The 13214-nt window shown below is 36.3% G+C and overlaps 1 protein-coding gene across 1 annotated transcript in view; it reads right to left on the bottom strand.

Moving 5' to 3' along the window:
- Positions 1–13214, bottom strand: part of YAP1 (Yes1 associated transcriptional regulator) — a 111566-nt gene that overhangs the window by 57537 nt on the left and 40815 nt on the right. Inside the window, 1 exon segment of the mRNA XM_046685157.1 lies at positions 1529–1644. Within this exon segment, the coding sequence (XP_046541113.1) occupies positions 1529–1644 (116 nt within the window).

Below are 13214 nucleotides of genomic sequence, written 5' to 3'. Positions count from 1 at the left end.
CTCATAGGCAAGAGCAGAGAGTTAGGGAACAGCAGAAACATTCCAACACATTGGCATCATCTTTAGGGGCAGAAAAACATTTCAAATTCTGTGCGTTCTCCTAGTCAAGGATCCTTTTGTCAACTGACTGTACCACCCTCTCCACCTCCACTAGTCCCTTCCAAAGGCTGCTGTTTAAGAAAATCTGTGGTGCAGCTACCACTATTGGACAGTTTCTTGGATAGGGAAGATGGATGGGCTATGAAAGAGACAGCCATCAATACCACTAGGCCTGCCAATTACTGTTGTTGCCATCTGAACCCTGAACCAGGGTACTCAGCAAAGGAGGTAAAGTGTGGGAGGCAGGGGTGTGGTTAGAAATCCAGCCGGGGGGGGGGGGGGTTGGGGGGGGGGGTGGGTCAGCCTGGTGGTGCAGTGGTTAAGGTTGCACGCCCCGCTTCAGTGGTGGCCCAGGGTTTGTTGGTTCAGATTGGGCACAGACCTACAAACCGCTCAACAAGCCATGCTGTGGTGGCATCCCAAACATAAAGTAGAGGAAGACTGGCACGGATGTTAGCTCAGGGACAATCTTCCAAGCAAAAGGAGGAAGATTAGCAACAGATGTTAGCTTAGGGCCAATCTTCCTCACAAAAAGACAAAAAGAAATCCAGCCCAAATGCTCCAATCCCTGATGCCAGGCATGAGGATGCATCTTACCAAAGGAAAGGGCATCTTTTCCTTATATGCACAAAGATGTATACTGAGGTAGCTATGGCCTTGGGCCTATATAACACAGAAGAAAGAAGCCAGACAGCATCTAAAAGACTAGGTAAGAAGGAACTAAACCTTTACTTGTTACCTACTCTGTACTAGAACTATAATAAAAGCTTTAAAGATATTATATTATTTCCTTTAACATCTTCCTCTGTATAGTAAGGGGCACTGTTACTCCCTATGACGTAGATGAGAGAAAACAGTAGATTTAAGTAAATTGCCAAATACGAGGCAGAAAAAAGATTTATATTCAGGTTTATCTTCTGTGAAAAAGGTGGAAATTTGTTCAATAACACATACTAGACCTAAGAAAGATGCTTCGGGATTTATCAGTTGCTACCTTCCAGTCTTTCTGATGGTAGAACGAACACCTACTTTAAAAGGTAGGTTAAGAATGCCACAGCTTGGCTTCCTATCCAAACCACAAAAGGAAGAGAGAAACTTCAACTCTAAGATCTCAGACACAAGAAAACATAGAATAAAACCCTAGCATGTCAAAACTAAACAAACTAAGAATTTGAGATACTCACTTCAGAACCAAAACTCTAACAACTGTTGGCTTTCAGATACCAGCCCCTTGATCTATTAATGACTAAATAAGGCTTTGGTATAGCATGTTACTTTGAAATAAAGTAAGTCTCCCATATGAAACTGGATAGGAAATAACCATCACCCATGCTCCAGTTTCCTTAAAAGAAGATTACTATTTTCCACAGAAAGTTTTACCAATGCATAAGCATTACTTGGTGTGCTCTAATTACAGTGTCTCACTCACCTGAGGCTGAGTTCATCATATTCTGCTGCACTGGTGGACTGGTGGGGGCCGTAACGTTCATCTGGGAGAGCATGGCCTTCCTGGGGTCCTGCCATGTTGTTGTCTGATCGATGTGACTGAGACGAAACAAACCACTGCATTAGATAACAAATACTAGGTCCTAAAAACAAAAATCCCATTTATCAAAACAGAGTAGATAGAAGGGCTAATAGGCAAGGGTTCTAAACTAGCTCTGTAAAAGCACAGTCATGTTATCTCACGGCTCCCACCCTTCCTCTGAAACCTTTTTCATTCTCGTATCACTCAACTTTTACCTCTTAGATCTTATGCGTGCAAGATTCGAAAAAGCTAGGCCTGGAATTTTAAGTGAAGGGAAACCATCTTCATCTAGTAGACAACTATTATCTGCTTCTAATTTAACGATAAAATGTGATTTACAAACTAATCTTCTAAAACAGTAGTTATAGGACTAAAACCCCAAATCTGCAAGGGAATCACCCACTTTTTTTCTCCTAGAGCTAAGAACGCCAATTAACACATAATTTTTAGGCCTAAAACTCTTTAGTTGTAAAACACAAAAAGACGAAAAAGTCATATTTTAATATATACTCCAAAGCCAAAACAGAATTAAAAACTTCCTCTGTAAGTTTTCATTGTTTCCTCTGTCAAAGACCTTTGTTATTTGCTAAACAAAACATTTAAACATTTTCTACATACTGTTAACTTACTGCAAAATATCTTATATGTATGCATATAGATTTCTTCACTTGAGAAACTGGAAATGAAAACAACTAGATTCTATGATATATAAAACTATAAGGCATCTAGCATAGTATCTGGTATATGAGCATTCAACAAATGTAAGTTTTCTTCTTCCAGCAAAGTTTAATTGTTTCTGTGAAACCGAAGCTAAAAATATTATACACATGAAACTACCTAAAAAATTATCCTGAAGAAATAACCAGAGAAGTAGTCAAAGACTTATGCATAAAATTCTCTTCAATATAATTTATAAAAACAAAAATTTGAAAGCCAGCTAACATCTAATGACTAGAATTGGTTAAATGCTGTAACATGATGGACTAAAATGCAGCTATGGAAAATATTTTAAAAGAATACTTAATAACATGGAAAATATTTATAATACAGCTTTTTAAAGTAGGTTGTAAAACAGCATGTACAATAGGAAGCTAATTGTTTAAATATTTATGTGTGTGTACTGAAAATATATGGGAAGGATAGATATGAAATGTTTTAACTGTTTATTTCTAGATGGCAAAATTACAGAACTCTGCTTTCGCAGGTTTTCCTATTACTAAACAGTCATGAATTCATATTATTTTTTAAATTGGGGGGGGCAGCCAGAAATAAGGGTAATTTTAAAAAAGAAATCCCTCAAATCATTTTTGGTATGGCTGTTTAAATTTCAAATCTGAGTTCTCTCTTTTTGAATCATCCCATGATAAATACCCATGGAACCGGTAGGGAAATGACACCCTGTCATTAACTTTCCTGAAATGGGATGAGAATGCTATCTCATCAATAATGTTATCTTACCAATAACACAGTAAAAAAGGATCATAGACCTTGGCTAGAGAGGACCTTTAATATTATCTACTAGAGACGGAAGAAGAATACTTTTAGCTCCTAGGCAAGAAGAAATGGGATGAAAAGAGGGAGGTAAGAATGTGGAAGATTTGTATACTTAGGATTGACAATAGTACCTGTCAATTCAAGCCTGTTACAGACCAACTATAAACGTTAAGAGAAAATATTTATTTATTTAGTGGACTATATAATTTCTCAAATGTTCACTTACCAGTCCTATATACTTTTTTAGCAGCAGCACTAGCATTTGCTCAGGTCTAGACAATACAGGTAAAACCTTGTCCAAGTCTTGCTATGTAAGCACCTCATTCCAAAATCAAGTCCTTAACAAGCCCAGTAAGAGCTTATTCCTTTTCAATCCTCCGTATGAGCCACTGAACAAATTAAACAATCAAATGTTCTCCAGATATACAGTGCTTCTCATGCTTACAGATATCAAGTAATACACATATGGTAATTAATACAATCATACTCAAGGAAAGAATCTTAAAATCTACAAGACGACCAAAATTTAGGGAAATGTCGCTCACTTTCTGTTATAATGTTAAGAAGCCAGGAAAGGAAATGGCCAGTGGACTCATTATTACTAGCTCTTAAATTTCAATGAAAGTGTGTGCCACCACCTACTCCTTGTCTCCGGTACTTCTGAAAACCCCCAGCATCTGTGAGGTGCAAAGAGGAGCGAGCTATACTGTAAACAAGTTCAGGATTCTGACTGCTGAAGGTTTTCTACATATCTAACAGTTGGGTTTCTCCGAAAACTAACTGATTATATAAACCATACTGATTCATTTATAACTAGATGTGGCTTTACCCAAGGGTTTAGGAAGACCCCATTCTGACGACTAAACATAACAACCATATGAATCTTCCCAAATATTGGAGCCAAGCCATAAACCTGTTCTTAAGGCTTCCTTCTCCTTTAAATAAATTAGGGTTTTGAATATAATGCAGAGAATGTATAATTTTACTTTGCTGAAATGTTACTTAAGTGTACAAATGCTAAAATTTCTTTTCTCCTCCTGAAAAAGCTGCTGAACCTCAGTAAGTTAGTACAGCTCTATAGGGATCTAAACCACGTTACCTCAGCTATTATTCCAATTACTTACAAAAGATCTACTTTAAGGAATAAAAGATGCCATTATTTAAATTGTCCAAGTATAAACGTATGCAACCATTTAGATGTCAAGGAAATGTGAAATAAAATTATCTTTAGAATTTGTCTTCACTTATTCTGTAACATTAAATCATGAAAAATAGTTTTATCTTTATAATAAGTCAATTTGCAACACTACACCCCAAAATATCCAGACTTCCTTTTTATCATAAGAACAAGAATATTTTTAAAAACATTTCATACCAAGAGGAAGCATTTTTGCTGAGACTAAATAAAATAGTTTGCCAGGGTCACTCTTCCCCCAGATATCTGCATGGTACCTTCCCTTGCCTTCTTCTGGTCTTTGCTCTAATGTCATATTCTTAATGAGGCCTTCCCTGGCCATGCCATCTAAAATCTACTCCATCTAAACTGGCACTCCCTTTTCTTTGCTTTATTTTTTCTTCCTAATTCTTTATCATTATCTGGCATATATTTTACTTATTTTGTTTGCCTGTTTCCTCCAACTAACATAAGCTCCAGGGAAACAGGGACATTTACCCATTTTATTAACTACCCTATCTTCAATGATTAGAAGAGTGCTTGATAAATATTTGTCAATGAATTAATGAAAGAAAGCTTTTTTCTTTTTTGCCCTAAGAACATCAAACTTTCTCCCAAAGTCCTCATAGCTTTACTGATTTTATCAACATCCACCTTTTACAAAAATGAAATTACAAGTAGGGATTATAGATCCACTAGAATTAGCAAGGAGGAGATTATTAATGACATTGGCAAGAGCAGCTTCAGCGGCATGAGATGGGTATACGAGGGCAAATAGGAGGTAAGAAGTAGACAAATTTAGTTGTGTAGAGGGGAAAGCAAAAATGCAACTGGATGGACATGAGATGAATTTTTGTTTAAGAGGAAGAGACACAAGTGTTTAAATGGGAATAGATCAGAGTAGCTGAAGATGTGCCAAGGGATAATTGAAGAGTTAACAGTCATCCATCAGAGGGTGGGAAGGAACAGAACCTAGACACTGCTTCCACTATAACAGGAGGTAAGAAAGAAAGGATGGGGCAGAAGCAAATTATTTCACTGGCTGGTAAAAGTTGAGTAAGTTCTGGTGTGATGGTTTCTACCCTCTTATCAAGAGATATAAGATTCAGACGATTAATGAGGCTGGCATTATTGGTAGCCACACTATGCAAATAGAAAACCGAGAGACTTGCACAAGGTCACACATCCAGTACACGCAGGACTGCATCTGGCACCCAGGAATTCTGAAAACAATTTCTGTGCTAGACATACATATGAAAAGTACAATACTCAAAAATGTCAATTCTTGGTAATACGTATTGAATAATAAAAATACTGCATAAATACCAAGAGAAAGGAGAATAAAAAGGCATGGGTATTGCAGACTCAATAAGACAAAATATTACACAATCTTTATTACCACTAGAATATAAGCTTCTTGAAGGAGGTACACCTGGGAGAGTGCCTGGTACATAGCAGGGCTCAATAAATATGTGCTGAATTGAATGATTAAAGCAATGTGCATTATTTAAGAATGTAAGTGATTAAGGATTCACATAAATGCTAATCTGAAAAAAGGCTGAAAAGAATTTTACTACTCAAACTACAATGATTTTAAAAAATGTCAAATTATAAGTAACAGAATCAAAACATGACAATCAAGAAGATAAAATTAAGGACGACTCATAAAACAGTATTTTCAGAGTTAAAAATGAGTGGTTATACATAACATAGAAAATAATTAAAGATTTAGTTTCTCTTGTTCCTTACGATAGCCTAGCAGCTGAACTTACTACAGGAAAATAAGAAGTGTGAAATTCTACAGCCCCTTCAAAATATGTAAATAAAGTATTCTTTGCTGTTATTTTGGAAAAGAAAAGGAGATTGAATTTATGACCAAGATAAACCCTATGATCTCACTCTACAGCTGGGAAACAATGAATTTGTCAATTTACACCGATAAAACACAAGCAGTTGTACTCTGACCAAAGTCCACATCCAGCAGCAGTCTCTCCTGTGTAAACAGAGCCACCTCTCCTGTTGGCTTTTGTCTCTTTTACACTGTAGAATTTGGTCTTACATACTGGATGACTTAAGAAGATGTATACAGAACCCAAAAAAGGGGCAGAAATCCTGAAGTGAACCATTAGAAAACTGACTTTTTGTATAATCTCACAAGTTAATTTAAACTATGATATTTAGAAATATATAAAGAGCTATATATTCTCTTGTGAGGTGTAAATCTCATGAAACTCAAATCTGGGCTGACCTTATGAAGAATTACACTATTGTCACATCTTCAAATTGCTGGGGAAACCATAAGAACACAAAATGCTGCCTGAAGCTACCATGAGGAGACCCAGAGATCTCATCTCTCCAGGACCAGAGTTCAACAGAGACGATGACAATGTGCCATAGTTTGATGAGTTTCACACAAAGGTTGAAAAAAATAATCACTTTAAAAAAAAAGACCTACAACTTATTTGGATTAAGTGGTATGTCCAAGGATAGCTGACCAGTATGTAGCAGAGCTGGGATTTCAACTCAGAACTAATTGATGCAAAATCTGCACTCTTTCTACTATATCAGACTTCCTCTTATGTTGTGAGGGCATTTCAGGTGTTGTTTAGATTTCTTGAGACTAATCTCTACATCACCACCTCCCTCCTCTAACCTTTACAATAATTAAATACAAGGAGACAGAAATCTCCTCTGCAACAACACCCAGTAGACCCAGGATCACATCCTTCACATCTCTCCCACTCAAATACAAAGAGAATATGGTAGTTGAGAGAAGTTCCCAGGGATTTTAGATGGAACCAATGATAGATAAGCATATCTTCTTACAGATCCCTTGGATCAATCTTGGACACTGGGGAAAAAAAGAAAAAGCCCTCCATGTGAATTCTGAAGGTCCAAGAAACATCCTATAGACACTTTCCTGCATATCAGATACATGCGCTGACTCCTCATTGAAACTCTGACATTTACTGTACAGGAGAAAGTCACCAACTTCTATTACCTGCTCTCAGGATGATGTGGCTCTCCCCAACAGTCAATGACAGCAGAGAATGAAAGGAGACTAGAGAATTTGGTGTTGAGATGGTGAGAAGTAGAGATTGGGCACAGGCAAGACTTCTCTACCTAAGACTGGAAACCTATCGTATTAGTTTTCATTCACTTCTCAGAAAAATCCTTCCTTAACAAATAAGGACACAGAAACTCAGGAAAATTGAGTAACTGGCTTTCAGTCACACTGCTGGTAAGCAGCACAGCCAGGATTAAAACGTCTTTTTGCTTCTAGCTCAGTGCTCTTTTCACTCCATCTTACTGGTCTCTAAGGAGAAAAGGATTTTCTAAAATGATAATTTGCCACTCTAGCAGAATAGATTTTTTTCAGGGAATGTAATTTAAAAAGAGAATCAGAGGGGCTGGCCCCATGGCCGAGTGGTTAAGTTCGTGCCCTCCGCTGCAGGCCGCCCAGTGTTTCGTTGGTTTGAATCCTGGGCGCAGACATAGCATCGCTCATCAAACCACGCTGAGGCAGCGTCCCACATGCCACAACTAGAAGGACCCGCAATGAAGAATATACAACTATGTACTGAGGGACTTTGGGAGAAAAAGGAAAAAAATAAAATCTTTAAAAAAGAAAATAAAAAGAGAATCAGAATCCTTTTAAATGCTTTCCTTTTCAATTTGTCAACTATTAAGACTAATTTATGCCTAGCAAATGAGTTTTGCCACCAGAACAGAAAGCTATCTTTATTATAGAAAATGCACAATCATTAGAGAATGTTAATAATTGATTAATTGATGGCACTGGTAAAGAGATAAATTGGTTACGGGGGTGCTTACTATTTCTATTCCTTAAATTGATGGTTCGCAGCTCCAAAAAGTTATGCTGGCTTTTGTTCTTCGAACTTTGTTTCTTACTTTAGAGAAAAGATTTCTGGCACTGGTATAAATTAAGATACAGATACAATAACCTGCAAGTTGCTTTCCTATCTAGGCATTGTCTTCTTGCTATATTGTAGCGTCTAATCTCCTAAAAAAGTGTCAGCTAAAGACTTCTGTCAAATCATCTCTCAGAATCTACCAAAAGTAACTCTCCCTACTGTTTACTTCCACATATATCGTTACAATGGCATATAAACAAATGTGTTTTAAGATGAGTAGTGAACCCATTTTTGAAGTGGATCACAGCAAGATGGCTTAGACAATGTATGTTATTTAAAAAAAAAAGAAATCCTTTATGCAAATCAAGTGTTATCGACACTATATAATCAACAGCTATACAAGCTTAATATGAATCTCGGATTCCTTTGAAACATCTGCTACCATTTCTTGAGACTACTGCTCTTCCTCAGGTAATCTTTTCCCCAACTGGCCCACAAAACACCTAATTTCTAACCTAATCTTTTCAAGACTCACATCCCTCCTTTTAGAAGCCTCCTCTGTGGAAAAATAAGAAAAGTAAGGCAGACATGATTCAAATCCAAGCTCTGCCAATGATAATCTGGGTTGTACAGGCAGGTCATTTTATCAACCTGTTTCATCTTCAGTAAAATGGGACTAATTTACTTACTTACTTACCAGGGCTGCAAGAATTAAATTCAGTAATATATATAAAAGCAACTAGTACTGTGGCTCTTGGTACACAAAAGCCCCTCAAATATTTTTCCTAACTTCATTCCTGTGCTAGTCCAATATTTAAAATGATAAAAACTTCACAGTGTACAGGCCAAGTCAAGAAAACAGTTAAAAATGAGATAAGAGTTCAGTTAAGTGAGGATGACAGATCCAGGGCTTTAAGAGCTTTGAAACATAATTTGCTTTTCACCTGGTTGGTGACGAAGAGATGCAGTAGGTAGACACTACAGGTTTCAGGATAGGAAACAAATGGTAAAAATGCTTCTGGACCATTAGTTCAAGTTGCATGGAATTGTAATGAACTAGAAAAGGCACCATGCAAGTGTAGACATACTGACTCCTAGGCAAGAGTAGCAAAATAATTGGAAAAAAAAGAATAATCTCATTCATGTAACAAAATGTCTCAAAATATTCATTGTTGAAATCTCTTCGTAGAATTTTTTTTTTACTTAAGCCGTAAGATGGTCAACTCTGTCAATCTAAACCAAGGCAAAGAAAAAGCAACATTTCTTATGTACCAGCCAAAGCCCAGTCCAACAAATTTTGATGCTCTTCAAATTCTTGGTTGTATGTTTTATTACCAAATACTGAATCCATAACCTTTATTTAAGGGACACTGAGCAACATAATGGGAAATGGGTTTTACAGTGATAGAAAAATATTGACTGTCTTTATTCAAAACAGTCATAATCATGGTGATTCTACGTATACTTGCAGGCACTTTATTATAGCTTCTAATATAGTCATGCCGAAGCATTTATATATTAATATATGTATTATTTATCATAAATTACTTTATTTCTCCTCCATATTATATGATTATGATATAATTTTGATTTCTTAAAATTTATGTATGTAATTAAAGTTATATTACACATGAATTTAACTTTAGGATAAAGAACACTTTCCAAAATACTTCTTACTAAAAGGAGCTGCTGGGACTGACAGGATTAAGAACCACTGCATTAAGAGACCATAAACTACAAATAGAGAGCACTTTTATAGCACAAGTCTAATGTCTTTCCCATCAGATCATGAATTTCTGAAGGGTAAACAATCTCACCCTACCTGCCCTTCTATATTTCGTACATGAACACAGTGCTTTGCAAGTGCTCAATAACCATTTGATGAATGGAAAGCTTATTCTATTGGGTTATTTTTTAACCACCAAGCATTACTGTGACCTAAATCCTAAATGGGATCAAACGACATGTAGGGCGTGGCACTCGTGAATAATGAGTAAATTAGCTAAATTTTGAGAATAAAGACAAAATCCTGCCCCCAAGACTTGTGGAGTAGTGAGAAATATACATCAATGTGTACTTCAACATGAGGTGAGGTGTTAAGTGTTAACAATGTAGTTATACATAGAGAACCGTGGGAACACAAAGATGGTTTACTAGACCCTGGTTTTGGTGGGGTGAGGGTGAGGGGTGGGTAACAAGGAGTTAAGTGTCCTCTCAAACGCCCTGTCAATTTGTGAAACGCTGCAATCTAGGTTAAAATCTAGAACCAGCATAGTCAAATGAAGCCCAACCATACCGTAAGTATAGTTTATCCTCTTTTCATAATCCACTTTTGAAAATATTTTTCTTCTAAACCATAAAAACTACTTTTCACAAAACCCCAGCAGTGTAGTCTTAAGTTGTTTGTACCTGCACACAGCTACCTAACAAACTGATTCTTTCCAAACTCTGCCAAGATTCTGTGATGTCAGATGGCACAAATTAGTTGTAAGAATTCAACAACACAATCTACAAACTACATGAACAGAAACTTTATAAAAATACATATGACAAGTGTTTAATCTCCTACCACACCTTTCAGACCTTCTTCATTGTGTTGTAATAGAGGAAAACAAAAACAAAAAAAAAAATTATTTTTTGTGGGGGGTTAAGAGTGACCTGCCTCGTCCCTTTGATAAAATGCATCCTTGTGAACTCATCTTTGCTGCCTGGGCTTGTAATTCAACTATATTATGGGAACTGTTAGAAACTCCTAATTTTTCCCAATAAAGGTGAACAAAGATGAAATGATAGAAGTGTGCGCTGCTTTTATACTAGAGACATCTGGGCAACCAAATCACCACCATTCCTAAGAAAGTGAGAAAATTTTTAGTTAAGTATATTAAGACCACAAAACCTAAGTATCTAATGAGAAGCCAAGTGACCGAACTAAAGGATTCTTTTTATTAAGAAAAGTTAACTTTTAGGAAACAACAAAAATAAGATTAAAACTGGAAAACCACGAATAATACAAAATAGATATGAAAAATGTTTTAATTTTAAAACTTCTGTTACTGCTGTCAGGCCCTCAAAATACTATGATGGCAGGACTGGTTCTAAAATTTAGAAGAGTGGGCAGTCAGCCCAGATTTATTGCTCACTTATCAAGCTGTGTTTGTTGTGCAAGTGTTATTTATAGAGTCACATGCTAGAGGCTGTTCCCAAGCCAGCTAAACCTACACGCTTAATTGACTCTAGGAACAATGATACATTGTTCAGTCTAATCCTTCTATGAGCTACAGTTCCTAAACCACAACCATATGCTTTTTATATTTGTGTATGTCTACCATGGACCATTTTTAGAACCCTCAAAAGTTCCGAGATATGCACATACTATAAGTTCTGGATAAGGATGAGAAGACTTACATACTTTGCCTCTATGATAATTTTTATATTACCGGAAATCAAAATCTTAAATTGAAATTTAAATAATTGGGCTATCACTATTAAAAATGGGTTAAAATTATGAAAAAGTGTGGGCAAAAACACATAAAAGCAAATGTGACAACTGATTATAGTCTACGCTACAAATTGTACGCCACACTGTAATCTAATCCTATAGCCTTAGGCTAAATAAAATTAACATTTGTTCACGTATGAAATCAATTTAGACCAAACTTAACCACATTGCCATATAAGACTGATATGCTTATATACACCTCCTTTTGGAAATGGTTATTCCCTAAGGAAGGGGTGAGGAAGGAGTAGCTGTGAGAATAAGCTCATGGAGGCTTCCTGAAACACACACACAGCTCTCTCAGTCTTGATCCAAGATGGCTTCTACACGTAGTTACGTTCAGTGACATTCTTTTTACAATGCCATAACAGCTGAGAACATTTTCTCCAAAAGATTAAAAAAAAAAAAGGGATTTGTCTTTATTTCATCATATAGAAGATGACAGACGTCATCACAGTATGAAAAGAGACTCATAGTTGTATTAATAGAACAAAAACTAGAATTCAAGTCTCTTGACTCTCAATTATAAGGTCTATCTAGCTCTCTTCATAAGAGTCACCTTCAAAAAAAGAAAGAAAAAAGCAGCAGCAGAACTATGGCCAAAAGCCCCTCTGAGAAATGTTAAGACACAGACAACTTGTAAATATTATTCAAAATGTGGTCTTTAAATCATTTGCATCAGAATTACCTGGAAGACCTATTAGCTCCTCAGTATTTTTAACCACAATAAAATTGGAGAGTAATTGATCTGGCAATTTTACATATTCGTTCATACTTTGAGATTCTTACACACAATTAATAAGACAGTTATTTACCCAGAAGCCAGATAAGGAATCCAATCTCTTCAAAAGATGGTTGATGGTTTTCTCATAATCCACTGTTTTGCTTACATTAATATTCCTGAGCAAATACTGTTTTAAATAAAACTACTACATATCAGAAGTCAAAAATAAGTGAACTTTCTTATACATGTTAAAGACCTTGGCAGTATTATTCTTTCACTTTATAACCTGTGAACATAAGGAAGCAAATGTGTTGAGTACCAACTCTGACCTTATTTGCCATGACAACACTTAGGCCTAAGGCCCTCAACCCAAGGACCAAGAAGGGAGACAGGTTTAGGCAGTCAAACAAAGCTATACTCAGCTTTCTGTCTCCCATCAGACACCAGTGGCTTCCAAATAAGGATCTGTTCAGTGTGTTGGCTCATGAGTCTGTGAGAAAATCACATTTAGTTACAAACCTGGAACCATATTCATTGCATATTTATTGCCACATTGAAGTTTTCAACTGTTAACACAACAGGGCTTCAGCCACTCAAGATATTAACACAGGACAAAGTCTAGCAGTCTGTGAAAGCTTTCCCAAATGGTGAATCACCAGAAGGCAGTCAAGAAAATGCATAATAAATACTCCTATGCAAAGTAGGCAAATGGCCCTACCAAAACAAAACATGGATGGAACTTTTAACATAAACTGCTGGCACCCCCCCAACCCCTGCCATTTTGATAAAAATAATACAAATACTTAAAGAATCTTATATGTTTT

Source organism: Equus quagga, chromosome 14, assembly GCF_021613505.1.
Source record: "Equus quagga isolate Etosha38 chromosome 14, UCLA_HA_Equagga_1.0, whole genome shotgun sequence".
NCBI classification, from domain to species: Eukaryota; Metazoa; Chordata; class Mammalia; order Perissodactyla; family Equidae; genus Equus; species Equus quagga.
Note: the sequence above shows the minus strand (reverse complement) of the source record. Positions and strands in the feature narration are given on the sequence as shown.